We start from the raw sequence: 26,027 nt of genomic DNA on the forward strand, positions 1-26,027 counted from the left end.
TATCGCATATAATTAATTGCAAACGCGTCGGGTGGCAACTCTTTTAACATATCGATTATGACAGTGAATATACGAGCGACGATAGTGCAATCGATTGTTTTCGCTGCGCTACCTTGAGTGACAGGCAGAGAAATTGAGAGCTAAAGAGAGCAAGAAGAAGCAAGCACTTGAAACAACCAAACCAAAATTTTAAGGTACGACACAAAATTTAACATATAAATGGCAATCGTATAAACAATTGTATACTTCAAACATGCCCACAATCTGATACACAAAAGCAGAAACATACAAACGGCCAGCCTGCAATCGAAGCGCTAAACCTCACAAGTGGAAGCTGTGTAGACGGACGACGCGAGCAAGCGCCAAGCGGGCCAACAAATATAGCAAAATGATTAAACTTTTCTCGCTGAAACAACAAAAAAAGGATGGTGATCAAACGGCTCGCGGTGGCCAGCAAAAGAAGGCTTCAGCTGCACAATTGCGCATACAAAAAGGTAAATAACTATTGGCAATTTGGCGCCCATGAAATAGTTTTTTTTTTTTTTGCTTTTTCTTATTAATATATGTTCGTTAAGATATTAACGAATTGAACCTGCCCAAAACTTGTGCAACGGAGTTTCCAGATAGCGATGATTTGCTCAACTTCAAATTGATCATTTCACCGGACGAAGGTTTCTACAGAGACGGGCGCTTCGTATTTAATTTTCGCGTGGGCTCCAATTATCCGCACGAGCCGCCAAAGGTGAAGTGCGCCACGCAAGTCTATCACCCCAACATCGATCTGGAGGGCAATGTGTGCCTAAACATATTGCGCGAGGACTGGAACCCAGTGCTGACCATCAATTCCATTGTCTATGGCTTGCAGTTTCTATTTTTGGTAATGTGTTGCCAGTGTTGCCAACTGCTGCTTTAAAAAAAAAAAAAGAGCTGAACATAGCTGAATGTTAGCAAAAAAGCTAAATCAGTTCAAATTTGGCTGTTTTTGGCTGAAAGTTGGCCAACTGCAGCTAGAAAATAGCTGCATTGGCAACACTGAACGCAGCGTCGCTTGTAATTAAGCTTCAACTAACGATCCGTTTGGATTTTAGGAACCCAATCCCGAGGATCCGCTTAACAAGGAAGCCGCCGATGTGCTGCAAAGCAATCGACGTCAATTTGAATATAATGTAAAGAAGGCAATGCGCGGAGGTATCGTTGGCGAGACTTACTTTGAATGCTGTCTCAAGTGATATAGGAAATCAAAAGTCTTTAATTTAAGTAACGGCCTCTGCCTGCTGCTGCTGCCTGCTCCAATGTTTCAATGATGATGAATGCGCTTTTATTAGTTCTATACAAAAAACAACAAGCAGCGGGCATGGAACAAAAACAATAACAACAGGCAGATTGGCCGCAACAACAACAGCAACAACAACAACAACAACCGCAACAACAAATTATCGTAATAAAACAACCACTGCGAACCGAAAACGAGTCGAGTCAGCAACATTTTTTTTTAGTCTAAAGCCAACATATATAATATAAATTTGTCATCATGTTTGTAATGCATTGAGGGAGACAGCTCCAAAAGAAAACAAAAACAAAAGAAAAAAAAAAGAGAGATAAATGAAAACGAATGTGAAGTTTTTCACCAATTGATAAATAGCTGATAGAGAATACGCAAGCAATGCGACATGTTGGCATTTTAGTTCATATCATTTAATTACAATTGAACCAGATTGGGTTGGCATTAGCTAATCAAAGAAACAAGAATGTATTCAATTATTCTTGCTTTAATATATAAGTTTATTTTAGTATTTATCAATTAAACATGACCCAACCCAACTGCTTACAAGTGTATGCTGTGCCGCGCCAGCTGCATATTGCGCCACAGGCACAAATCGGCAACAGCCGCCTGCCGGCCACCCTGCAAGCGCAGATCATAGAGGCGACTAATGAGGCCCACGCGTATATCATCGGTTGCTAGCACCTTGAGCAGCTGCTGCATCAGATTCGCGGGCAGCAGACGCAACACGGGCGTCACTCGCTCACCGCCGCATTCCACCAGCAGCGAGATGAACTGATAGACAAAGACGGCCTTGGGCGAGAGCTCGTCGCCGCTGACAAATTGCAAAAAGACGCGGAATATGTGCTTGACGCTGGACTGCAGCGGCTCTTTGAGATTGAGTGGTGTGGCGCGCAGCTCAGCGCTGGGAGTGCTCAGCATGGCGGCCACATTTGTGCCGCTGGCGTCGGCAAAATCATTGGAATTTTCGTTGCTGCCATCGCCAATCACTTTGCGCACCTTGGCCGCGTTGGCTACGCCCTGCAGCTCGTCGTCGTCGTGGGAGCGCGAACGTTTCTTGAGCGCAGCTGCAGCGGCATTCGCCGAGCTCCGCGTCTCCAGGCAGGAGATGATGCAGTAGACACAGAGACGCGCCAGCACCAGCGACTGTGGCTCGTTGATGTCCTCGCTGCAAGAGATGAATAGCAATTAGTAAGGATTATGGCTTAATCGCACCATGGCACGCACCCTTGACGACGCAGAATCAGCGGAGCCACCACATACTGCAGCAATGCCTCGGTGCTGCGCTCGATGTCCAAATGCATCACAGCGAACACAATGTCCATGCACTTGGCCATGTCACGCATGTATTTGCAGCTGAGCAACTGCTCCACTAGTTGTGTTACCAGCCAGGAGGCACCACCTGCCAGCAGCAACGATTCCAGCGTCTGTGCCGCACGCACCGGCAAATGTCCAGCTTCGGCAACACAGCGCCAGCATTCGCGGAATTGTTCGATGAGCGGCGTGTGGGAAATGAGACGGGATTTAGTATTGGGCGCCGGATGGACATCGTGCTGCATTTTTCGTATGATCTGATAGGAGAGCGCCAGGCGTTCCTTGGAGTTCTCTTGGCTGGACAGCTCCTCGGTGGTGAGCGGTGCCAGAAATTGTTGGATCATATTCAACGGCTTCAGCAGCTCCGTTTCACGCACCGAGTACATGTACGCGCACAGGAACGAGGTGGCACACACTGTGAAGCTGAAGAGGCGACGCTTCATGTTGTCCAATATGCTCTTCACGTCCGCCGAGGAGAGGGTTTCCTGCTCCCAGGCAATTAGCACATGATGCAGCACGCCGGGCAAATTGAGGCATATGTCCTGCCAGGTGAGATTGCTGGGTTTCAGCTGTGCTGCCTCCGGTTTGCTCAGACTCAACAGCAGCTCGTCCACTATGCTGTCATCGCAAAGCGCTAGGATCTGGCGCGGATTCTTCAGCTTATTGCGCTCCATCATGCACTCACGCACCCATTTCTCAAAGAAGGAGTCGCCTCGTTCGGACAGCACCACCTGAAAAAGCACCATTAGATACGATAATAAAAGCTACAAGTGAGCACTCACATCCGATCCGTAGGTCTGCACAATGCTGGTGAGCATCAGGAAGGACACATCGAACAGCGTGGAGCGTATGACGGACAATTTGCCCAGTTCACCAGGCAGCTGCTTAGAGTTCTCGTTGCACTGTATCAGACGCGAGACGAACGTCTTGAGCCGACCCTCAACGGTAGCCACAGATAGGATCAGCTCAAAGCTGTTACCCACTGGCACCTGGCAGAGCACATTTACCATATCCGGCAGCTTGTTGGTGCATAACGTTTTCAGCACGCCAGAAAGTGGCACCTCGGCGCGTTTTATGAAATTGATGTTCGACGGCGTCTGCTGACCATTGTCGCACTTCTTGAGCAGCATCGAGGCGGCCTCACTGCAACAAATGGACACTTAAATAAGAACTCCAACTGGTTCGAATGTATACGCACCGTTGGCTGGCGAACTTCTTGACATGAACATCGTTCACCAGCTGCTGTTTGGTCCAGTCGTTGAGCAGAAACTCAATAATATTGCACGAGCACTTGGTGTCCATAAAGTCCAGCAGCAGATTGTCCTCAATGAGCAGCTCCAGCGCCTCCACCAGCTCGGGTATGTAGTCTGTGGCTGCCAATGGCTGCTCGCCCGGCACACGCTGCAGCGCATGCAGCTGCTTGATAATGTGCGGCATCTTGAAGAACATAAAGGCGCCCCACATCGTATCCGGACTGGTGTCGGCCACATTGCTGAGCGTGAGGAAACCCGCGCGTATAATCTCATAGAATAGACGTGTGTTCGTATAGCCCTTGAGACGCTGCAGCATTTGAAGTTCGGCCACATAGTATGAGGTGTCCTTGCAGGGATTCAAGAGCACTTCAACGGCGAGCAATGGTTGCACACAGCATGATATCTTTTCCACCGTGGGGCAAGGATTGAGTGTTTGCAGCTCCAAGTGCTTGGCATCGATGTAGGCCAGCTGCTTGAGCTGCTGCTCGGCAGTTGCCGCGCTCAGCGTAAAGTTGGAATTGGTTAGCGAGGCCTTGATGCTGGCATACAGATCACGCAGCCTGTCCAGGGCTTCCAACTCCTCGTGACAGCCCACGTTCAGCATGGCCAGCACGAACTGTTGCTGTGTCAGATGCTCGATGAGCAGACAGCTCTGATCCAGCATATAGGACTGCTCGGCGCTCATCTCGCCGCGCATCTCATACTGTTGCAAGGTGCGCGCAAATATTTGCATAATCCACAAAACCAGCTGCACCACGGCGCCGGGCAGCAGCGACTCTTCCGATTTGATGCTGGCAAAGAATAGAGCTTTTAACTGACTCTTTATTTGGCAAACAATTGAGACTCACCGACAGGTGATGCCGTCTATGATGCTGACCAGAAACTCCAGCAACGCGGTCACACAATAAACGCGCCCCAGTTTATCATATTTGGCTATGCAGCGCAGCACCGCGGCATGCGAGACAAGATGCGCGCACAGCGAGTGCTTCAGATAGTTCAAAACCAGCTGCAGGAGGAGAACAAATGGATTAGAGCGATATGGCAAATTGTTTAAAAAGTTTATCTATATATTCACCGAATTCGCTGTGGAGCCAATGACCGCCTGCTGCAGCAGACAATCCGCCAGGTTGTAGACATCGCCGCTAACACCTCGTGGTAGGACCTGAAAGTAAAGGTAAGTGTATGTTCAAGTTTATTATGATATGTGCATGAAAATAACCTAAAGTTGGCCATATAATATTAAATGTGCCCCATGATTATGTATGGTAAACTCCTCACTAATCGACCAACTGAGGGGCTGATTGTTTTAGACCCAAGTTGCCTTGGATCTAAATTAGAATCTTCAAGGAAGCTGTGTCAACCTAGTGCCAGCTGAGCAAAATGTCATTAGGATTTCATCAGTTGAACTATTATAGATTTAAAATTTGGGGTACCTATACGCACAACATACAAAAACAAACAACAATCTTCAAGTTATTAACAAAAACCAGACAATTACATCAAATATAGTATAGTTCCATATAGTTCTTCAATTTTCTATTACGCGTTAAATGATGTTTCGTTTAAATTTGCAACGCATTCAGGGTTGCTTCATGAGCAGTTTGAGAGGATCATTTCGACGGCGTCCAATCGTGGGCGCAGCGTGTGTTAAACTAGCGAACAACGAGGTTGTCTGCAGCAGCGGTTGGCTGTGGAAGCGTTTGATCAGTCAGTATCAGTTTCGCACCAAGAAGGAGGTGTACTATCCGGATCGCAAGTCAGAAATGAAACGTCCGACGACAGCCAGGCAGGCGCTCACCTTGAAGCCACAACAGCATCGCGGACTGCCCAAGGATTACTATTACAAGGTGCTGGGTGTGAATAGACATGCGACTATACAGCAAATACGTAGCGCCTTCTATGCGCTGGCCAAACGTTATCATCCGGACTCGACGCACTCCGAGGAGAAACTGAAGCACTTCCAGGAGCTATCCAATGCCTACAACATATTGACGGATGAGACAAAACGCTTGGAATACGATCAGCTGGGCGGCATTAAGGATGAGCAGGCATTTCTCGAGCAGGCTGGCAATCCCATGAACATAGATCTCGGTTCAAGGAAACACGATGCCAGTGGCAAAAGTCCAGATGGTGCGTGTTGTGATAATCCCACAGCGACATTCGTCCAATATGCTGAGCCCTTTTCCTCCTCCTAGATATTAAAAAATTAACTGGCGGCGAGTTCGATTTACCCTTGACATTTCTGGAGGCGACTGTTGGCTGCAAGAAGCGCGTTGAATTGCGTTATTTACGCAAATGTGATAGCTGCAAGGGCAAGTCCCAGCTGATGGCCAATCGAGATCTGGGCAAGGAGCCGTGCCGGCGCTGCAATGGCACGGGGAAAGTGACCACAAAAACAGTGACTTTTACCGCGGTGAACACCTGTGGCCAGTGCAAGGGCAAGCGGTATATTAATCGCAATGATTGCGAGACCTGTGAGAATCGTGGCTATGTAACGGGCAATGTTGAGGTGCTCATTGCCGTGCCATCCGGCTCGATGGCCGGCGACGTGATTCAAATCGATAATCCGAATACTAAGCAACGGGTTAACTATACCCTGAAAGTGCCACCAAGTGATTACTTTCGTCGCATTGGCAATGATATACACACGGACAAGCATCTGAACATCTCGGATGCGATACTGGGCGGCACTTTCTCGGTGCGCGGCCTTTACGAGAACGTTGAGGTTCGCGTCGAGGCCGGCACCCAGTCCCACACTCAGGTGGTGCTGCACAACAAGGGGGTTCGAACGCGTGACGGTGTCGGCAATCACATCATCACATTGAAGGTGCGCATACCGCGAAATCTATCCATGAAGCAACGACAGCTTGTCTTGGCCTTGGCACAAGCTGAGGATCCGGTGTTTGAGTTCCATAAAAGTGGCGTCAGGAAGATGAAGAATTAAATGAGGGGTCGTATATGTGCATACGAAACTTGTTCAAAAATTCTCAATGTAAACATCTAATCAATTTCACAGTAAACTTGGGATTTGTAACATGTATAAATCACCTTTTTTATGTTTATGCCCCACTGTGAGTCTGTCCAGCGTTCACGCCATGCCACGTTAATCAACTGAAGGATTTTGTTGTTTTCCTTCATGCTCAACACTTTAGAATTTAACCTTCGCGTTATTCTGCAGATAAGACGGGTTTATTTCATTATACTTGGAACACAAGTCCCATAAACAATTATATGAAAGTGTATCAAGAAGAAGCACTGTTTATATTTTCTCAGCGAGCGTGTGTGTGTGTGCGTTTACTGTATGCGGTTTCTCGCTAGGGATGGTGCAAAAATATCGATACATTCGATCTATAAAAGTAATCAGTGCTGCCATCTGAAGTACAAATGTACTAAATCAGGTATAGTTTATTTATTAAACAGCTGTGATTCCTAAAAAAAAGAACTGTATAAAGTACGTGTAAAAAATTAACAACTAAAAATTGTTCTCGTACTTTGTATATCATGTGGCATTCGTGCACGTAATACTCGAAACTTCTTGTTGCAGTGCTGAAAATGAAATTAAAATTAGTGCTAAACAGCACAGAAAGTTGTTTCTGCAAATGCCCGCCAAATTCAAAAGTCAAAGCAGTAGCTGTATTAAATCAAATATGTAATTTATTGAATACAATAAAGTAGCGCATGATTTTTGTAAACTGCTTTAAATATTATGTTCTAAAATGTTTGACTTTGTAAAAAATATATGTATATATATTTATTATATATGCCGAAAATTGTTCCTCCATTGCACACTCTTCAATTTTAATGCTTTCACTCAATTTCTTGTTACTTTGATTATTTTGATATAATTATAATATTAGTTAAATTGGCAATATAACAAAAAAATGTGCTAATATTGAGTATTCTTTTAATTAACGCAAAAATTACAGCAAATTATTTACTTTCGGTGGATTGTCAAGGGCTTAAACGAAAAATATATGCATGTAAATTTACAAAGGCAATTTTATTAATATGAAATTTTAATGTTCAAATTATTAAAAAATATAACAGCTAACTTAAGATTGTATGACAAAAGCATTTCTCCTATTAATGGCAGCGCCACGAACGGAACTTATAACTAACAAAAATTGTTTTGCGGCAGGGTGAAGAGAGGAGGGGAGGGGGGGGGGGGGGTAGTCACTCATTTATGTGTTAAGGGTTTGTTTTATGTTGTTTTATGCATTTTCACTTTTTTACTTATAAACCGAGGAAGAATCATCATTGATTACGTTAAAAGCTAAGTCTAAGACCTAATCATTTATTTACTTTATTTTTTGTTTGACGCCACAGAGCTACCGCCTCCAAAGTTGTCGCCAGCTGCATGACCCAAATCCAATCACTTTATCATCGTCGTCCTTAGTACTTTGAGGAGTGAGTTTTTCTTCTTTTTTTTCTTATATCATTTTTTGCTACCAGTTGCGCTTATTGCTGTTGTTGTTTGAATTGCACCTAAGTGGAGGACGAGGCGCCACCAGCCGGTTCATCGCCTTTAACGGCCGAGGCATAGCTGGTGCCTGCGTTGCCGCCGCTCGTTGAACTGGTCGGCTTTTCAGTAGATTTGCCATCGCCACCAGCACCACCAGAAGCAGCCGCAGCAGCAGCAGCAGCAGCGGCGGCGGCGGCGGCAGCACTTGGCACTCCGGCCGCACCGCCAATGGAAACATTACTGTTCAGACCTAAAGCATGATGAGTTGAATCAACTAAATAATTTGTTGTGATATGTGTGTGTGTGTGATTGTCTATGTGTGTGTGTGTAGTAAATGCATTTATTAAGCACCTTTAACATCCATGGCATAGCTATCGTCCAAACGCAAATCATGCCGCTTGATTAGCTGACACTCTGCGCCCTCAATCGAGGGTATGGAATAGACATACAAATACCCATCCTGCGAGGCAATCAATAGTCTATAAAAGAAAGTAATATGCATTTAATAAATAGACTTAGATATCGCAGCGGGCAATCGTAGACCTACCTTAGCTGCTTCTGTATGGTGGTTATGGCGCACATGCGTCGCACACCCGCCTCCGGCAGGGTGACCGATGCAAAGGCCCGCCCCTGGCTAAACACATCGGTCACCTGCGTGGGCAAGTAGCTGGTGACCGTTTTGCTCAAGAATCTAAAAAACGAGTAACTTGCATGAGAGAATAGATTTGATGAGTGGTTGTGGTGGTGTTGGTTGTGGTTGTGGTTTGTAGGTGGTTTTGTTGGTTTGGTTGGTTGATTGAAGAAATGAAAGAAAAGAAAAATAGATAAATGTCAAGTGCCACACACAAAAAAAAATAAACAAACAAACAGAACATTAAATACAACGAAAGCCGCCCTTGGGCGAACGCTAAGGATTGAGAGAGTAAACTAAAACTTAAGGAATAATAACATTCATTCAAAATTTAACAAACTTTAGGGTTTGGGTATTGCTACCAGTAAATGTGGAAAATTGGGGGAAAAATTTGTTGAACAAGTTTATATGAAAACGTTTTCTTTGAATACTTTTAAGTTTGATTCAGAAATATGGCGAATTGTTAAATGTTTTAAGATTTATATTTGCCTGTAGTTTGTTTTAACTTGGGAAACTTTTGGGGATTGTCATAATTTCTTTATGTATTGGGCAGTTTAATTTGTTCGTCTGATAAACGAGAAAGAAAGATTAATTGATGTTGTCCACCCGTCCGTTGGCAGAGCTTTCACTGTACATAAAATCCTGTACGCAAAATGGGTGAGAGATTGTGAGAGACTGTGTGTATATATGTTGTATGTGCATGTATATACACCGTAACCGACAGACAAACAAAAGCTGTGACAAGAAGCAGCACGCCCGCTTACCCCATCCAATCGTCGCTCGACTGCTTCCCATGGTCATTGCTCTCGGCAGCGCTGCGATCCAAGCGGAATATGTGCACCGTCTCCGTGTTCGAGCTGGAGACCAAATACTCAGCGCAAGTGCTAAACGAGAGCGAGACAATCGAGACGCAACGCTTGAGGCCGCGACGCAGCTCGAACAGTCGACTGCCGTCCTGGGAGCTGAACACACGTATTACGGTGCCACGCTCGCTGGCCGTGGCAATCTCCGTGCCCGACGGACTGAACGCAATTGCCGCCAGCGGTGTATCATGTGCGGGTATCATTGTCTTGGCATGCAAATTGATGGCATCGAATATTTGCACCTCGCCAGCCGTAACGCTGCCCGGATAGGCCAGATAGCAGTGCTCCGACGAGGATGAGAGCGCACACAGGCCCAACTGATTGCAGGGCGTATCGCGTATGGTGTGCACGACCTTCATGTCCTGGATATTGTGTATGTAGAGCGATTCCTCCAGGCAGACAATCAAGCGTTCACGGTTCAGCTTCACGGCCAAAATTGTGTTCGAGTACGAGTAATTGCAGATTTCGCTCTGCTTCTTGAAATGACACACCTTCAGCTTGCGCGGCGCACGCTGCGACACAATGGCAACGAGAGAACTCTCAAACAGACGCTCAATCAGGAATAGATCATCGCATTTTGTGTTGTAGATTTTGTCCAGCGTGGAGTCCACAGAGCCCAGGCTATACAGGCTGTAGCTGCCGCTGGTGGCCACTGCCAGTGAACTAAATGGAACGAGACTTTAATTCCATATTTAACATATTTTACTGAACACTTACGTTATGTTTTGATTGAAGTTGACAAACACCTCGCCCGCATCCACATCGGGTCGCCCTAGCAGGCTCATCATTGTGTTGTCAGTCGCTGTGTTCTTTGGCCTGCAAAAGCGGAATTGACTTTAGTTTGTGGAGCCAACTTACAGAAGATACCCTACTAGCTGATACCCTGTAAGCAGCTGCTGTTAGATACACTCGACTTACAGTCAGACAAAGGAGCGGACATAGCTTTATGGACTTGGCTGTTACTGCTGGCCAAGAATTTGTACTTGTAAATCACTTACTTGCTGCCACCTTCTCCCAGTTACATACGTTTGCACAAAACGATTATACTCGTATTCGATGGGTGCAGGGTATCATAATGCTAAACAAAGGCAATTGTGGCTTCGTTTAGCTATTACGCTGAAACGTGAAATAACTTTAAAATATGCAACAGCTCAGGGGCTGGGCGAACATATTCGATTGCGTACTAGACGAAAGCGCAAACAAAGCGAGATACATATGGAAAGGTGTATTTTGGGTTGAGCGCTGATAAAAACCCCCAACAACAACAAACGAAATGCACACGTATGGCCAAGGCATTTACTTACTTTTGACAAAAACACTTTATATGCACGGGCAAAACGTTGGCTGGCGTGTACACTAACACAGTACAATGGGTCTATTGTTAAAACTGGCTAAATAATTGTATTTCTAAAATAATTTCTATCGCGCAATTGTTTTTGCTATGTTTTGCACTAGGTATGGGCCTTATTTGCTTGCGATATTTCGAAATCATAATTATCGATACATGACACCGATATGCGGGGCACCAAATAACGATAGTCGTGGTGCGATATTTGCAATAGGTCCTATCGATAGTGACATTGGATTTCACATATATATGTATATTTATTTTAGTGTGTTAAAGTTCTGTAAATATTTAGCGTAAACAGATAAAAATGATAAACCAATAACCGCAGCCTACGTATAATTCACATTGTGCTTGGATAATGACAAAAAGTCACCACATTTATACCGATGCGAACACAGCACCTGCCAGTTGACAAAGTTGAAAAAGTTATATGGGCCCAAAAAGAAATGCAATATGCATAATAGTTATAAATGTAAAACAAGAAATACAGGATATTTAACGACAAATTCAGCAACGTTTGCAAAACACAAAAATTGCTGAATAGGCAAACACACAAAACGATGCAGACACACGCAGACAACAAAAGCCATAACAAAGTGCTCGAACCAAAATAAATGCATATGCATGAGTGTATGTATGTATGTATGTGCGTTATGTATCAAAATGTGTTGACTGAATTCTGATTGGATCACTGGAATACAATTAAACTGTGTGGAACAAGCACGTTCGCTGATTACATTTACAATCAAGATCTTTACAAATTTTTATGTAAGTATATAAACGCCACTGCCTACACCTATTATCAACAAACACACACCCACCTGGCCTCTGATAAGAAATTAAATGAGAACGCGCACTAAAAACGTGCATCTTCTGGCTAGGCGGCGCGCATTTTAGTTTATAGCCCGAAGCTGTGGGCCATTTTGTTTTTGTTTTATTTTTATAATCAGGCCGTAGCGTCGTGATTTATTAAGTAGCGTAACCGTTAATTATTTGCTAAGTGTAAACACTCTACGCATAGTACCGTTATCGCGTTATTGTACTTTTCCACCGCACCGAGCGTCGTCCAATTGGACGCTCGAAAGGGGATTGCGCATATGACAGCGTGTGTGCGAGCAGGCGACGCTTAGAGAGTGAGAGAGAGGGTTGTCCGTAATTCTAACTGCATTTTGAGTGGATTGCGCGATTCTAATTGCAGTTGTTTTCTTTCTTTTTTTGTCGCTGCTTTTCACGTTCATTAATAATTAGCCGAGCAATCGCTTTTATCATGCTGCAAGGTTGACCGTGTACTTTTGACATTTGAAATCCAATCAGTAACAAATTCAATTCGCGCCAATTGGAGTAGCTGATTCGACAACTCTTATTGCAGCTCAAATTTCGCGCTCGAATATGTCCGACGGCGTTAGCGTGCTGCACATAAAACAGGAGGTGGACACATCATCGGCCGGCGGCGCTAGCAATTCGTGCTGCAGTCCCAGCTCCAAGGCAACCACAACTGGCCACAACAATTCCAGCAACAGCAACAGCGGCATGAAGTCCTCGCCCTCGGTCTCGCCGGAGCGCCAGCTCTGCAGCTCCACCACATCCCTCTCCTGCGATCTGCACAATGTCTCGCTGAGCAATGATGGCGACAGCAACAAGGGCGGCGCCGGCAGCGGCGGGGGCGGCGGCGGCGGCAACGGCAGTGCCAGTGCCCACAACTCGAGCAGCGCCAGCGCCAGTGCCGGCAGCGGTTCGGTGCGCGATGAGATGCGTCGCCTGTGTCTGGTGTGCGGCGATGTGGCATCGGGCTTCCACTATGGCGTCGCCAGCTGTGAGGCCTGCAAGGCGTTCTTCAAGCGCACCATCCAGGGCAACATCGAATACACGTGTCCGGCCAACAATGAGTGCGAGATAAACAAGCGACGCCGCAAGGCGTGTCAGGCCTGCCGCTTCCAGAAGTGCCTGCTCATGGGCATGCTCAAGGTAAAGCCAAATAAATAGCTCCTCAGAAGGTACTCATATAACAATCTTCATGCGGTCGCTTGCAGGAAGGTGTACGCTTGGATCGTGTGCGCGGTGGCCGGCAAAAGTATAGACGCAATCCGGTGTCCAATTCGTACCAGACCATGCAGCTGCTTTATCAGTCCAGCACCACATCGCTGTGCGACGTTAAAATACTGGACGTGCTCAACTCCTATGAGCCGGATGCGCTCAGCGTGCAGGCAGCGCAGCAGCAGCAGCAGCAGCAACAACAACAACAGCAGCAGCAGCCGCACACGACCAGCTGCAATGACGAGGCGTCTTCCTCGTCCGGCAGTGTCAAGCTGGAGAGCAGCAATGGCACGCCAAATGGCACTTGCATTTTTCAGAACAACAACAATGATCCGCACGAAATACTTGGTGTACTTAGCGATCTCTATGACAAGGAGCTGGTCAGCGTAATAGGCTGGGCCAAGCAGATACCCGGCTTTATAGAGCTGCCGTTGAACGATCAGATGAAGCTGCTCCAAGTGTCCTGGGCCGAGATACTGACGCTACAATTAACCTTTCGCTCGCTGCCATTTAATGGCAAACTGTGCTTTGCCACCGACGTCTGGATGGACGAGTTGCTGGCCAAGGAGTGCGGCTATACGGAGTTCTACTATCATTGTGTCCAGATAGCACAGCGCATGGAGCGCATTTCGCCACGGCGCGAGGAATACTATCTACTGAAGGCACTGCTGCTGTCCAATTGTGATATACTGCTGGACGATCAGAGCTCGTTGCGTGCCTTTCGGGACACCATACTCAATTCGCTCAACGATGTTGTCTACTTGCTGCGCCACTCGTCCGCGGTGTCCCATCAGCAGCAGCTGCTGCTGTTGTTGCCCTCGCTGCGGCAGGCGGACGACATACTGCGACGCTTTTGGCGCGGCGTGGCACGCGACGAGCACATCAACATGAAGAAACTCTTTCTCGAGATGCTCGAACCGCTGGCCAGGTGAAAGCGAATCCCAACCACAAACAGGAACAACTCCCAACAGCAGCAGCAGCATCAAATTGCCAGTCGATTTAGCTTCTAAGTTCAGGTGCAAATATCGGTTTAAGTTAAACTAGTTACTAATCTCCAGTTTGTAAGCATTCGAGGTGTAGCTCATAACTAGTGTATATAGCGTGTCTGTGTATGTGAATTATGCGTAGAGTAAAGAGTACATCGTATTGAAAACTTAAATAGCCATTTAATCAACTATCAAAACTACTTGACTAACATGTAACAGGAAAGAACATTTCGCTTCGGTGTGTGTTTTAGCCGAAGATTAAATACCCTTGCAGACATTAGTTTATAGCAGTTATACGATATAATTATATAGTTTATACACCGATTGTACGATATTATAGATTAGTCGCATATTATTATATTGTATAGCTTTAAGTTCTGTTTACCATCCATAGTTACTTTGAAAGCTAGGTCGTGTATAGTCGGAGAAATTGTTGCTAGAGGCTAGGGCATTATCAAATGTTTAATTCTGGAATTTTCGACCACTTTGTGAGCGACTCTCTATGAGAGCTGCATAAAATAAGCTTTAGTATGCGTATGCGAGGAGCATAGTTAAGGCAGAGATTTTGCCGGATTTTGTTTTTCAGCCCAAAACTGAAACTTCTTACCAATCGTTAGCATATATATATCTACCATACTGATAATATTCTGCTCTAATGCTTAGCTTGGTACTTGTACCTTTCAAGCATGTAAAAGTTAGTTTATAACTATGTGAATCTTGTTCCATGACTCAGACATATAAAATGCCTGCAGCAAAAGGCCAAGCTTCACAAAGTCAACTGCAAATCAAAGATATTGATTTTCATAACAGCAGACAGACAATCGGACATGACCTTAACTTATCCATAGATTATTTTATGGGATTGGAGATGTGAGCCTTAAAGCCTTATATAGTTGTTGTTGGAATCAATAGAACCTGCTGCAAGGGCATCTCGTAAAAGGCAGACTTATGAACTAATTATATAGTTTAGGCAAAGACAATATAAATAGTTAATAATATATTGTCTTTGGCATAGGGTATTCCGTTTGCAACGATGAATTATGTAGTTTAACAATTGAATTAATTGTACAATAGAATCGATATCAACTAGATGATAACTGGAACCCTTTTCTTGCTTACATTATAGACTCTTAACAAACGTGTCGGAGACTGTCGAGAGCGTGCTTATCGAGGATGGGGTTCTGGGAAGCCGTAAGATTAGCGCTATCGTTGGTCATATTTACATTTTGCAGACTAGAGACGTGTTTTTGCCAATTACATTAATTGGCTTTTTGACAGGCACACAAATATTATTGATATTGTTGGGAGTCTACTTTGGATTTACGGTCGACTGCGCTGCAGATCGGGCGAATCAAAGTACTTATTGGAGTTCTCCTGGAATCGATCGCTGCGCGCGAGCTCATTGCGAAAGTACGATATGGTCTGCAACAGACCCGTCTCGAGCGGCACCTTTGGCTCCCAGTTGAGACGCTGTTTGGCCCGCGTTATGTCCGGCTTGCGTCGCTGCGGATCATCCTCCATGGCCTTGATCTGTTTCACCTCGCTCTGCCCGCCCACCAGATGCTTGATGATGTTCGCAAACTCGCCAATTGTCTGCTCCACGGGATTGCCCAGATTCACCGGCTGTGTGTAATTGGACGCCATCAACGCTATCATTCCATCCACCAGATCTGATACATATTGAAACGAACGCGTCTGCTTCCCATTGCCATAAACGGTGATCGTCTCGTTTCGCAGCGCCTGCAGTATAAAGTTGGACACAACACGGCCATCGTTCATGTGCATACGCGGTCCGTACGTATTGAAGATGCGCGCCACACGCACTTGCACCTTTTCCTGCAAGCAAATGGAGGACATCATTAACTACGATCGGATAAATGTGCTCAACATGTGTTTAATATCTTATCGCCCTGCTTTATCGCGCTGAACTAATGCGCTGGCATGCGGAACTCTATGCGACTTGGCTGCCTCCTAGGGGTATGTACGATTTCTCATTAGTTTTGTAGATTTGTGTTTATTCCAATCGATTTACTTAGTTTTGACTCAGGTCGCCTGCATTTCTTAAGATCGTAATTAACCGTTTTCCCTTATTTCCCACTTATCTATGTGGATTTCATTAAATCCGTGTTTACCGATAACTTATCGATAAAATCAAAATACGTTATAATTATCGGATTTTTACGGTCCACGTGGATGTTCTAAAACTTGTGGCCCAAATGGAAATATGGTCAATCAAAAATATTTACAAAAATCTATTAGTTCCCGCTAGTATTCCACTTATTTTTCATCTGTGTGAGTGAAAACTTTAACTTAAGCTACAAAAAAGTGAAATATCTACAAATATTATCTGCTTGAAGAAACAATTACCAAACAACTTCCGTAAGAGTATCTGCGCTTCGTCTAAGTTTTTGTTATTGCCTTTGTTTTGTTAGCCTTCAATGGAAAATATTTAATGCATCGCTGCACATTTACAAATGTTCGAATTGGCATTGGAATCGTGAAATTAATTTCATTTAATCGGAATGACGTCAGCGGCTGGAACTCACCTGCTTGGCATAGGCATAGCTGAGCGTCTCGGAGACGCGTTTGCCCTCATCGTAGCAGGCGCGCGGACCAATGGGATTCACATGTCCCCAGTAGGTCTCGGGCTGCGGATGCACCTGTGGATCGCCGTACACCTCCGATGTGCTGGCAATCAGCACCTTGGCCATGACGCGCTTGGCCAGGCCCAGAACATTGATGGTGCCCATTGTGTTGGTCTTTATCGTCTTGACCGGATTGTACATGTAGTGCGGCGGGGATGCGGGCGAGGCCAGATGATAGATCTCATCGATCTCAATGAACAGCGGATTGACAATGTCGTGATGGATCAGCTCGAAGTTCTCGTGGCCCAGCCAGTGCTCCACGTTGCGTTTGCGACCCGTAAAGAAATTATCGACCACAATTATCTCATGTCCCTGGATCATCAGATAGTCCACCAGATGGGAGCCGACAAAGCCGGCACCGCCCGTTATCAAAATACGCTTGCGATTCTTGTAGTTCAGATACTTGACTTTCGGATATTTGCGCGGCGTGCTCGCCTGCAGGGAGCGCACCTGCTCCTCCAAGTGGGCCAGCTGCTGCTTTGTTTGCAACAGCTCCTGACGCTGCTGATGCAACAGCGCATTTTGCGCCTCGTAGGCGATCTGCAGATTCCATTGGACCGCATCCTCGGTGGGTGGCCACTGGCGTTGCTCCTCAACCGCATTGAGCATGGAGCTGCCGCCCGGCTCGCTGCCGTTGGCCGCAAACACAGTTTTGTACAAATAGATAAGTGCCAGGGCGATTATTGAAGCGGCCGAAACAATTTTAAGGCGTTTTTTTGTCAGACTCATTTTGACGACAACTGCGGCTGGCGATGTTAGAATCGAGACGCTGTCGCTCTTCGCGTGCGCTGTTTGTTCTTATCAGCAATTGTGCGTCCCACATCCACATTGCATGTTTATTTTCTTTTTCCGTACTTTTGTTTACCCACACAGCAAGCGATGTAATTTTTGTTCGCACCGAGTTGCGCTCAGCTGTTTTCTGTTCTTTGAACAGCTGTTTCTGTGGGCTCGCTCAACGCAACGCAATCAAAAGCTAGCATTACTTAATGTATTAAATAACTTTAGTTAATTGCTTTCTCTGCTCTGATGCAATTTGTAGCCGCATGTTGTTAAAACTGATAAAGAGCTGGCTTGAATGGTTGACAATCGGAGCTGGAATTTGAATTCAACGTCAGCTCCCGTCACTGCTCATATTAGAGACGGCAAAACTATCGATAGTTAGCATTATTGTTTGTTTACTTAGCAGTGTCTTACTTGAACATATTTTTTAACTAAAAGCGAGAATATTACACATCGTTTTTTCATACTAATTTGTTACTATAGCAACATTTTTGGATTGCCTCTTTGATGGCCAATTCCACATTATAACGATCGGTAGGTAATGTGCTACCACCTGTAAGGTATCGAATACCAGCAAATTTGCAATTAGAGTGACCGCATCCACAATTGGTTTAGTATTAGTATTAATTTTTGTCTATTTTATGTGCAAGGTCTGGCAGCTGCGTCAGTGAGTCAGCTGCTTGTAGTCTTGCGATTTCATTGCAATTATTTTTTTTGCTCGTATATTTATTAACCCGTTACAAACCTCAAGCGCAACAAAGCAATGCCGAACGAAAATGCGCCCGCAGCCAATCCAGATGATAACAGTGAGCACGAACTGCAGCAGAAGGCTAAAGAGTTAGCAACAGCATCTGAACAAATGCTGGCAAGCGCCGTTGCCGGCTTAAAACTGAAGGAACCAGGGTCAGCGCCAAGCACAAGCAATAGCAATGAGAACGAGTCAGCAGCAGCAGCAGCGGAACATTCAACGCTGACCAAAAATGGCGCCAATATACCGTCAGATTCTAGTAAGTATTTGAAGTGCATAAATCCAATTGGAATGAGAGGCGCACACAGAATGAGGTTAGGTTGTGCGGCCAGGCCAGGAGTATATATATTATGATTGTGTGTGTGCCTGCTTTCTTCCACGCCGCATTTTTCGATAAATATTTAATGGTAATCCTTTAATTTTAGGCAAGCAGGCACTGCTACAGGCGGTCACCGATGCCGTGGCCCTCACCCGGCAACAGGCTAAGAAATTTACATTTTGGTCAACGCAACCGGTGCCAAAGCTGAACGAGATGGTGACCACAAACGAGTGCATCGAGCCAAACAAAGCGATTGCGGAGATACGCGCCGAGCCGTACACCTTGCCCAGCGGCTTTGTCTGGGTCACCCTAGATGTGAACGATGCCAGCGACCTAAAGGAACTCTATACGCTGCTGAACGAGAACTATGTGGAGGACGACGATGCCATGTTTCGATTTGATTATCAGCCAGAGTTTCTGAAGTGGTCATTGCAGCCGCCCGGCTGGAAACGGGATTGGCATGTGGGCGTGCGTGTCGAGAAGTCCAACAAGCTGGTTGGCTTCATTTCGGCCATACCCAGCAAATTGCGCGCCTACGAGAAGGTGCTCAAGGTCGTGGACATCAACTTTCTGTGCGTGCACAAAAAGCTGCGCAGCAAGCGTGTCGCTCCGGTGCTAATACGCGAGATAACGCGACGCGTTAATCTCAAGGGCATCTTTCAGGCTGCCTATACCGCCGGCGTGGTGCTGCCCACGCCGGTGTCCACCTGCCGCTACTGGCATCGTTCGCTGAACCCCAAGAAGCTGGTCGATGTGCGTTTCTCCCATCTGGCACGCAACATGACCATGCAGCGCACCGTGAAGCTGTACAAATTGCCCGATCAGCCCAAAACGAAGGGCTACCGCCGCATCACGTCTAAGGACATGGACAAGGCGCACAAGCTGCTTGAAGAGTATCTGAAACGTTTCTCCATGTGCCCGGTGTTCACCAGAGAGGAGTTCCGTCATTGGTTCACACCCAAAGAGGGCATTGTCGATTGCTTTGTTGTCGTTGACGAGAAGGGCAACATTACCGATCTGACTAGCTATTATTGTCTGCCATCGTCTGTGATGCATCATCCCGTGCACAAGACTGTTCGCGCCGCCTACTCATTCTACAATGTGTCCACAAAGACACCCTGGCTGGATCTGATGAACGATGCTCTGATCTCGGCGCGCAACGTTCAGATGGATGTCTACAATGCCCTCGATCTGATGGAGAACAAGAAGTTCTTTGTGCCGCTCAAGTTTGGTGCCGGCGATGGCAATTTGCAGTACTATTTGTACAACTGGCGCTGCCCGTCCATGCAGCCTGAGGACATTGCATTGATACTCATGTAGGAGGCGTACGGTGTACCATCCAAGACCCGCAACCAAAATCCACTATTCGCACGCTATAAAAACTAGAAACAAAACTTGTTCACATTCTCGCCGTATTCACGTTTATTTCAATCCCCTCGCGCTCCTGGTCTTAAAAGTCTAACTTTAGTTATTGAATTAAGTATATAGGCAAAATTCGCGCTCGCTAACGCTCTGATATTTTGCATCTTGTAATTCCTCGTTTAACGAATTCTGTGTACACTACACGCAACATTAGAATTTTTGATTTTTTTTTTTCCAAACGTTTCCAGTGTCATGTGGAATGCATTTTTCTATTGCAATTGCTAAGCTTGAATACTATTAAAAACAATAACAAATAAACTGAATAAAACCAAACACGCGCAGCAAAATATAAACTATTCAGTGTTAACCGGCTTAGTCCGGCTCAAGTGTTCTTTTTCCGATCATTTCTTGTTTAATTTCACCCAGAACTCTGGAACTTGTGATTAAGTGTAAAATAAAATGTGCTAGCTATGATCGCAAAAATCGTACATCATCAAAGTTAATTACCGTGAACAAACCATCCAGTTAACAATCAATCAGTCAATCAGCGAAAGCATATTTAAATCCCAGCTTTTCTATGCACATAATTTCAAATTTGGCGCGCACTGCCTTAACACATAGCCCACGCAACAGTCTGGCAACGCTGACATTGGCTGGCAGAAAAAAGCGCGCGCTCAGCAAAAAAAAAAACAGGTGTGTTATGATTGTGTGCGCTGCTTTTGTTTATTGCTTACCTGTGTTTAAATGTAGACAAAAATTAAAATATACCTTACCGCACGATGGACGAGTCAATTTTTAAAGATAAATACCAAAAGTACAAGCTTCGCGTTAAAGTATGGGAAAAGGATTTCAAAAAGAAGCATGGCCGCGTCCCCTCCAAAGTAAGAGCCAGGCAATGGAGCTCCCAGCGGCATTAAATTTATTATTCTTTTGTTGCAGTACGACATAAGGGAGGCCAGTCAGGAAATACGCGACTCTTACAAGATGTACTATAAGCTAAAGACATCATTTCTGGAGGAGACACTCAACGATGTGCTCTGCGAGGATGGCTTCGATGTGCTGGAAATGACGCAGTCCGAGGATTTGGGTGTTGCCTTGCTGGACCAAAGCCTCAGCACCGAGAGCGTCAATGGCGGCCCGCAGCTACCCCTAGATATAACAGCGCTCGTGCAGCAAACCAGCGAAAACTTCTCCAATATCAAGGAGCTGCCCACTCCGCAGGCGCTCAGCAATCTAACCAATCGCGACGAGCATCATGTCATACGTAAATTCGAGGCTGTCGAAGAGCTGGCCCAGAATAAGAGTGCCTGGGGCGAGAACGTAAGCAAACATCAACCGGTTGTTGTGGAGACATCGCCCACGTCTGCGGACGCCGCCAAGTCGCGTACTCCCTGCATCAAGGCCAGCGTCAGCAGCAAACTGTTTCAGTCAACGCGCAGCTTTGCCAAGCGCAATCCTCGCAAGCCGCTCTCACGCAGCGCTCTCAACTTAAGCGCCACCGCCTCCAATCCTGGCGCAAGCGCTGAGCTGGCAGAGCAGCTGCCCGATTTGGAAACCATACTCATCCGCAAAGCGCAGGAACATAAGGCAGCAGAGGTCATTGCAGCCACCGATCACGGCAAGGAGCCAATTAAAACGCACGTGGATGAGGGCTGGCTGCAGCGCAATACGGCTCAAAATTCGCTCGAGCAGCAGCTGACGAGCAGAACAGCCAAAGCCGAGCCGAACAACAATGCCACGCCAGCCAAGAAGCACAACTACGGTCTGTCCAATTTAGATTTAAGCAAGCTGAAGACAAGCAAAACCGCATCGCCAATGCCCGCGGCAGAAAACCCTGTCGAGGTGCCGCAGCAACCGCCAACAGCACCAGTTCAAGCTGCAGTCCATTCCGACTCCGATTCGGATTCCGTTGTGGCCGAAAGCGAGGAGGAAACGGAGCAGCCGGAGTACAGGCACATAGCCAAGCGGCGCAGAGTGATGCCCACCAGCGAGTCGCCCCCAGCAATGCCTGATGCCAAGCCAAAGCCAGCCGCCGCCGAACCGAAACCAACCATTGCCAAAGCAGAATCATTGGAGGAAAACGAATACGACGGCAAGGATTTCTCAGCAGACGAAGAAAATGATGCCACTTATGAGCCAGAGCTGCCCAAGAAGACCAAACGCAAGCAGGCCACAGCGAAGAGGCAAAAGCCCAAGGCCGAAAAGAAGCCGTCAGCCAAAGCCAAGTCGGAGAAGCCAACGCCCAAACCGAAGAAGGAAAAGCCAGCAGCCGGCTCTAAGTTGGAGAAGTCAGCCAAAACACGTAAGGCGCCAGCAAGAAAAGCCGCGACCAAGGCAATGGCCGCCCAGGCGGAGGAGGTGCCCGAGGAGCAGCCACTAGATCCGAAAGATCTGAAATATGTGCTAGCGCTGGAGTCGGGTGATATAACCTGCGTGCCGCGCATTAAGCAGGATGAGCTCGACCAGGCGGACGAAACGGCGCAGCGCTACATTAGCAATTATACCAGCATTGCCTCCTCCTCCTCCGCCTCCTCCTCTGCTGCCGCCTCTGCAGGACAGCTGAACGAGAAGCGAGATGCGGCGCGCAAAAAGCTGCAGGACAAGATCGAGTCGGGCAAGTTGAATGAGAACTTTGTGACCATCAACATACAAAAGAAGAAATTTGCGCGTGGCAAAAAATCGATGAACTTTACGAAATACAAGAAAACCCAATGGAGGCACAAAAAGCGAGTGGCTGCCCTAACCGGCCCGGACATGGATATGGGCGGCTGCGATGGCGGCGTGCTCACCTGTTTCAATTGCGGCGGCGCTGGACATTTTGCACAACAGTGCAAGATAAAGGGCGATGCGCTGTTGCCGCTGACCGCCCAGCTGGAGGAGGATCCATCACCGTTCCCCACGCTGGCTGAGGCCGAGCAGATGGCAAACCAGGGTGCGTTGGCGGCGCATAGTCGCAACATTGAACGACTGCCACAAGCCGCCAATGCGAATGCCATCTACCAGTTCTCCGAATCCAGTAGCAGCAGTGACGAGACAGCTGAGCCTGGCGAGCGTGCTGCTGAGGACGTTAACATGTCCATCGATGATGAGGACATCGATTTCGAGGCATTGGATGCGGCTGTCGATGCGGCTCAGAGCCAACCCACGCACACCTCGCCCATCAAAAGCTATGTGGGCCACAAGATACCCGAGGAGTTCCTCAAGCAGGCCGGCCTGGATGGCAGCTCAGCCAATGGAGCAGCAGCTCGTTCGCAGCACGGCGGCGTTAAGCCACTCTACGATCTCAATGCGGACGGCAGCGTGCAGGAGCTGACGACCGAGGTGAACGAGGTGCTGCACATGTTCGGACACAGCAGCTTTCGCAAGGGTAAGCGCTGCACTTGGAACTATTTGAATTAATGCTGATTAGCCCGTTCGCTTGCAGGTCAGGATCGTGCTGTGATGCGCATACTGAGCGGCATGTCCACATTGGTCACCCTGAGCACGGGCAGCGGCAAATCCTTGTGCTATCAGCTGCCCGCTTACCTATATAGTCGCCGGCAGGGTGCCATCACGTTGGTTATATCACCGCTGGTGTCGCTCATGGAGGATCAGGTGACGGGCGTGCCGCATTTCCTGCGCGCCCATTGCCTGCACACCAATCAAACGCCGCAGCAGCGTCTTAAGATCCAGCAGCTGATAGCCGATGGCGAAATTGATATACTGCTCGTCTCGCCCGAGGCGGTGGTCTCTGGCGAACGTGCCACGGGCTTCGGCGCCATATTGCGTCAGCTGCCGCCTATTGCCTTCGCCTGCATTGATGAGGCGCATTGTGTCTCACAGTGGAGCCACAATTTCCGGCCCAGCTATCTGATGATATGCAAGGTGCTCAAGAAGAATCTGGGCGTGCAAACGGTGCTCGGTCTGACCGCAACGGCAACGCTGCCCACGCGCATCAGCATCATCAATCATTTGGGCATTGTGGATGGCGAGCGTGGCATCATAAGCGATATACCGCTGCCGGACAATCTCATACTGTCCGTGTCCAAGGACGAGAACCGCGATGCGGCGCTGCTGCAGCTGCTCAACAGCCCCAGGTGAGTGTTTCACCCGAACATCAATTACCGAATGGAGGCTCATTGTTACCTCTTGCAGATTCGAGAGCTGTCAGTCCATTATCATCTACTGCACACGCCGCGACGAATGCGAGCGTATTGCTGGCTTCATACGCACCTGCCTGCAGGAGCGCAAATCGAACGCAGCTCCCGAGCAGACCAAGAAGAAACGCAAGCGCGTCAATTGGCAGGCGGAACCATACCATGCGGGCATGCCCGCCTCGAGGCGTCGCACCGTACAGAACGCCTTTATGGCTAATGAGCTACGCATTGTGGTGGCCACCATTGCCTTTGGCATGGGCATCAATAAGCCGGACATTCGCGCCGTTATACACTATAATATGCCGCGCAATTTCGAGAGCTATGTGCAGGAGATCGGACGTGCCGGTCGCGATGGCCTGCCCTCGCATTGTCATCTCTTCTTGGACGCCAAAGGCGGCGATCAGAACGAGCTGCGACGTCATGTCTATGCCAACTCCATTGATCGCCACGTCATACGCAAGCTGCTGCAGCGCATTTTTGTGCCCTGCTGCTGCGACAAGCAGCTCGGCAAAAACTCCGCAGAGATAGGGACTGCAATTGTGCCAGCGGATGCGGCTGATGGCGCCCGTGTACATGTTTGTCCCGGTCATGAGATTGGTTTCTCGGTGGAGCAAACAGTCGAGGCGCTGGACATACCCGCCGAGAATATATCCACGCTGCTCTGCTATATGGAACTGGATCCGCGCTGGTGCATGAACGTGCTCAGCTCCGCGTACATCATGGCCAAGGTGATCTCTTACGGCGGACCCAAGTATCTCAAGTAAGTAAATCTTTTAATAGTCGACATGTTAATAATTAATTATTTCATACATAGACACGCCGCCAAGGAGTGCCCGCCGCTGGCCATGGCCATTGCGCTGCAGATCAAGCACAAAACTTTCAAGGAGGACGCAAACATAATTGAGTTTTCCGTCATTGACATAGCCGCCGGCATTGGCTGGAACAGCGGCGTGGTCAAGTATCAGCTAAAGAACTTGGAGTGGATGCAGGGTACATATCGTGCACTTTATCCATGTAATTTAAATCCTTATAATTTCTTTCATCTAAACCCTAGTTAATGGCTATCCGAAACGTTCGCCTATCAGTGTCAGCTTTTATGATCTGGGCTTTCGCATCAAGGCGCCGGGTGATTTCACGGAAGCGGAAATCGATGACGCCCTCGACACGCTGTACACGCGGTCCGTTAAACAGGAGCGCACTCAGCTTATCCAGCTGCAGTATGTGGCCCATGGCCTGTCCGCCGTGGCCTACAGTTCGTGCGCGCAATGCTGCAGTGTTGATTTTCCGCAGGATCGCTGCATCCAGCTGAAGGGCATTGTGCGTAACTATTTCCGCAACGATTATCCACAGGATTTGGAACTGGAAATTGAGGTAGGTTCATGCAACACGGCTAGTCCCTGCTTTATGTAACTCTTTGCTAATCCTTGCAGCCCAGCAACGTGCCGGATGCTCACATAATTGATGATGTGCACGCCCTCATCAACTTGTATCCCGACAATACGTTCAGTGGACGCAACATAGCGCGCCTCTTCCACGGCATATCGAGTCCAAACTATCCGGCCGTCATGTGGGGCCGTTGCAAATATTGGCGCGCACATACTAAAGTCGACTTCAATCGCATCCTCAAATTGGCCAATATGGAGATTGTTAAGCGTCGCACGTGATAAATATGTTCCAATGCCTTACTATTTAATTGTTTACTTTTTATAATTTTGTCCTTTACCAAATAATTATGTATTGTTCTGAGCTTGCATACAAAATAATGTTGACCTATTCAACTGCACATTTAAATCGCCCGCGCAAATGAATTATCAAGCGAACAGAGTTGCCATGTTGCAAATGCAAAAAGAAATTGATTTTCATT

At 47.2% G+C, this 26,027-nt stretch overlaps 8 protein-coding genes across 14 annotated transcripts; 5 read left to right on the forward strand and 3 right to left on the reverse strand.

Annotated features, from left to right (window-relative positions):
• The first annotated feature begins 45 nt into the window (after positions 1–45).
• On the forward strand, positions 46–1,613 carry UbcE2M (NEDD8-conjugating enzyme UbcE2M). Of its 2 annotated transcripts, none has more exons than XM_015175607.3 (4): positions 46–194; positions 279–494; positions 576–877; positions 1,089–1,613. In XM_015175607.3, the coding sequence occupies exons 2-4, from the start codon at positions 389–391 to the stop codon at positions 1,227–1,229; spliced, it is 549 nt and encodes a 182-aa protein (XP_015031093.1). In that variant the 5' UTR covers positions 46–194; positions 279–388; the 3' UTR covers positions 1,230–1,613. The 2 variants fall into 2 exon arrangements, with proteins under 2 accessions (XP_015031093.1, XP_002046418.1); XM_002046382.4 differs by having other exon boundaries at positions 282–494.
• MED24 (mediator complex subunit 24) lies at positions 276–7,153 on the reverse strand. The gene is made up of 7 exons (XM_002046383.4): positions 6,898–7,153; positions 4,925–5,011; positions 4,698–4,855; positions 3,795–4,640; positions 3,379–3,739; positions 2,510–3,327; positions 276–2,450 (listed from the first exon to the last, which is right to left on the reverse strand). The coding sequence occupies exons 1-7, from the start codon at positions 6,985–6,987 to the stop codon at positions 1,826–1,828; spliced, it is 2,985 nt and encodes a 994-aa protein (XP_002046419.1). The 5' UTR covers positions 6,988–7,153; the 3' UTR covers positions 276–1,825.
• On the forward strand, positions 5,249–6,893 carry LOC6622471 (chaperone protein DnaJ). Its single transcript, XM_002046384.4, has 2 exons — positions 5,249–5,979; positions 6,045–6,893. The coding sequence occupies exons 1-2, from the start codon at positions 5,400–5,402 to the stop codon at positions 6,791–6,793; spliced, it is 1,329 nt and encodes a 442-aa protein (XP_002046420.2). The 5' UTR covers positions 5,249–5,399; the 3' UTR covers positions 6,794–6,893.
• A 677-nt stretch (positions 7,154–7,830) lies between the features above and the next one.
• Atg18a (Autophagy-related 18a) lies at positions 7,831–11,283 on the reverse strand. 6 transcript variants are annotated; one of them, XM_015175461.3, is made up of 7 exons: positions 11,110–11,283; positions 10,804–10,921; positions 10,523–10,621; positions 9,707–10,468; positions 8,859–9,017; positions 8,663–8,790; positions 7,831–8,585 (listed from the first exon to the last, which is right to left on the reverse strand). In XM_015175461.3, the coding sequence occupies exons 3-7, from the start codon at positions 10,591–10,593 to the stop codon at positions 8,335–8,337; spliced, it is 1,371 nt and encodes a 456-aa protein (XP_015030947.1). In that variant the 5' UTR covers positions 10,594–10,621; positions 10,804–10,921; positions 11,110–11,283; the 3' UTR covers positions 7,831–8,334. The 6 variants fall into 6 exon arrangements, with proteins under 6 accessions (XP_015030947.1, XP_015030949.1, XP_032291324.1 ...); XM_015175463.3 differs by lacking the exon at positions 10,804–10,921; XM_032435433.2 differs by lacking the exon at positions 10,804–10,921 and having other exon boundaries at positions 8,859–9,002; positions 11,110–11,282.
• A 102-nt stretch (positions 11,284–11,385) lies between these two features.
• Positions 11,386–14,346, forward strand: ERR (estrogen-related receptor). The gene is made up of 3 exons (XM_002046386.4): positions 11,386–11,921; positions 12,523–13,118; positions 13,184–14,346. The coding sequence occupies exons 2-3, from the start codon at positions 12,543–12,545 to the stop codon at positions 14,117–14,119; spliced, it is 1,512 nt and encodes a 503-aa protein (XP_002046422.1). The 5' UTR covers positions 11,386–11,921; positions 12,523–12,542; the 3' UTR covers positions 14,120–14,346.
• Positions 14,334–17,881, reverse strand: Uxs (UDP-xylose synthase). The gene is made up of 2 exons (XM_002046387.4): positions 16,720–17,881; positions 14,334–16,009 (listed from the first exon to the last, which is right to left on the reverse strand). Exons 1-2 carry the CDS (start codon positions 17,545–17,547, stop codon positions 15,494–15,496), a joined length of 1,344 nt encoding a protein of 447 aa, XP_002046423.1. The 5' UTR covers positions 17,548–17,881; the 3' UTR covers positions 14,334–15,493.
• Positions 17,882–17,984: 103 nt separating this feature from the next.
• On the forward strand, positions 17,985–20,380 carry Nmt (N-myristoyl transferase). The gene is made up of 3 exons (XM_015175608.3): positions 17,985–18,132; positions 18,350–18,605; positions 18,772–20,380. Exons 2-3 carry the CDS (start codon positions 18,362–18,364, stop codon positions 19,983–19,985), a joined length of 1,458 nt encoding a protein of 485 aa, XP_015031094.1. The 5' UTR covers positions 17,985–18,132; positions 18,350–18,361; the 3' UTR covers positions 19,986–20,380.
• Positions 20,381–20,532: 152 nt separating this feature from the next.
• Positions 20,533–25,954, forward strand: RecQ4 (RecQ4 helicase). The gene is made up of 7 exons (XM_032435432.2): positions 20,533–20,908; positions 20,967–23,394; positions 23,452–24,103; positions 24,162–24,923; positions 24,978–25,153; positions 25,218–25,534; positions 25,594–25,954. The coding sequence occupies exons 1-7, from the start codon at positions 20,807–20,809 to the stop codon at positions 25,825–25,827; spliced, it is 4,671 nt and encodes a 1,556-aa protein (XP_032291323.1). The 5' UTR covers positions 20,533–20,806; the 3' UTR covers positions 25,828–25,954.
• Positions 25,955–26,027: the final 73 nt, after the last annotated feature.

Source organism: Drosophila virilis, chromosome 3 (assembly GCF_030788295.1).
Source record: "Drosophila virilis strain 15010-1051.87 chromosome 3, Dvir_AGI_RSII-ME, whole genome shotgun sequence".
Lineage (NCBI taxonomy): Eukaryota > Metazoa > Arthropoda > Insecta > Diptera > Drosophilidae > Drosophila > Drosophila virilis.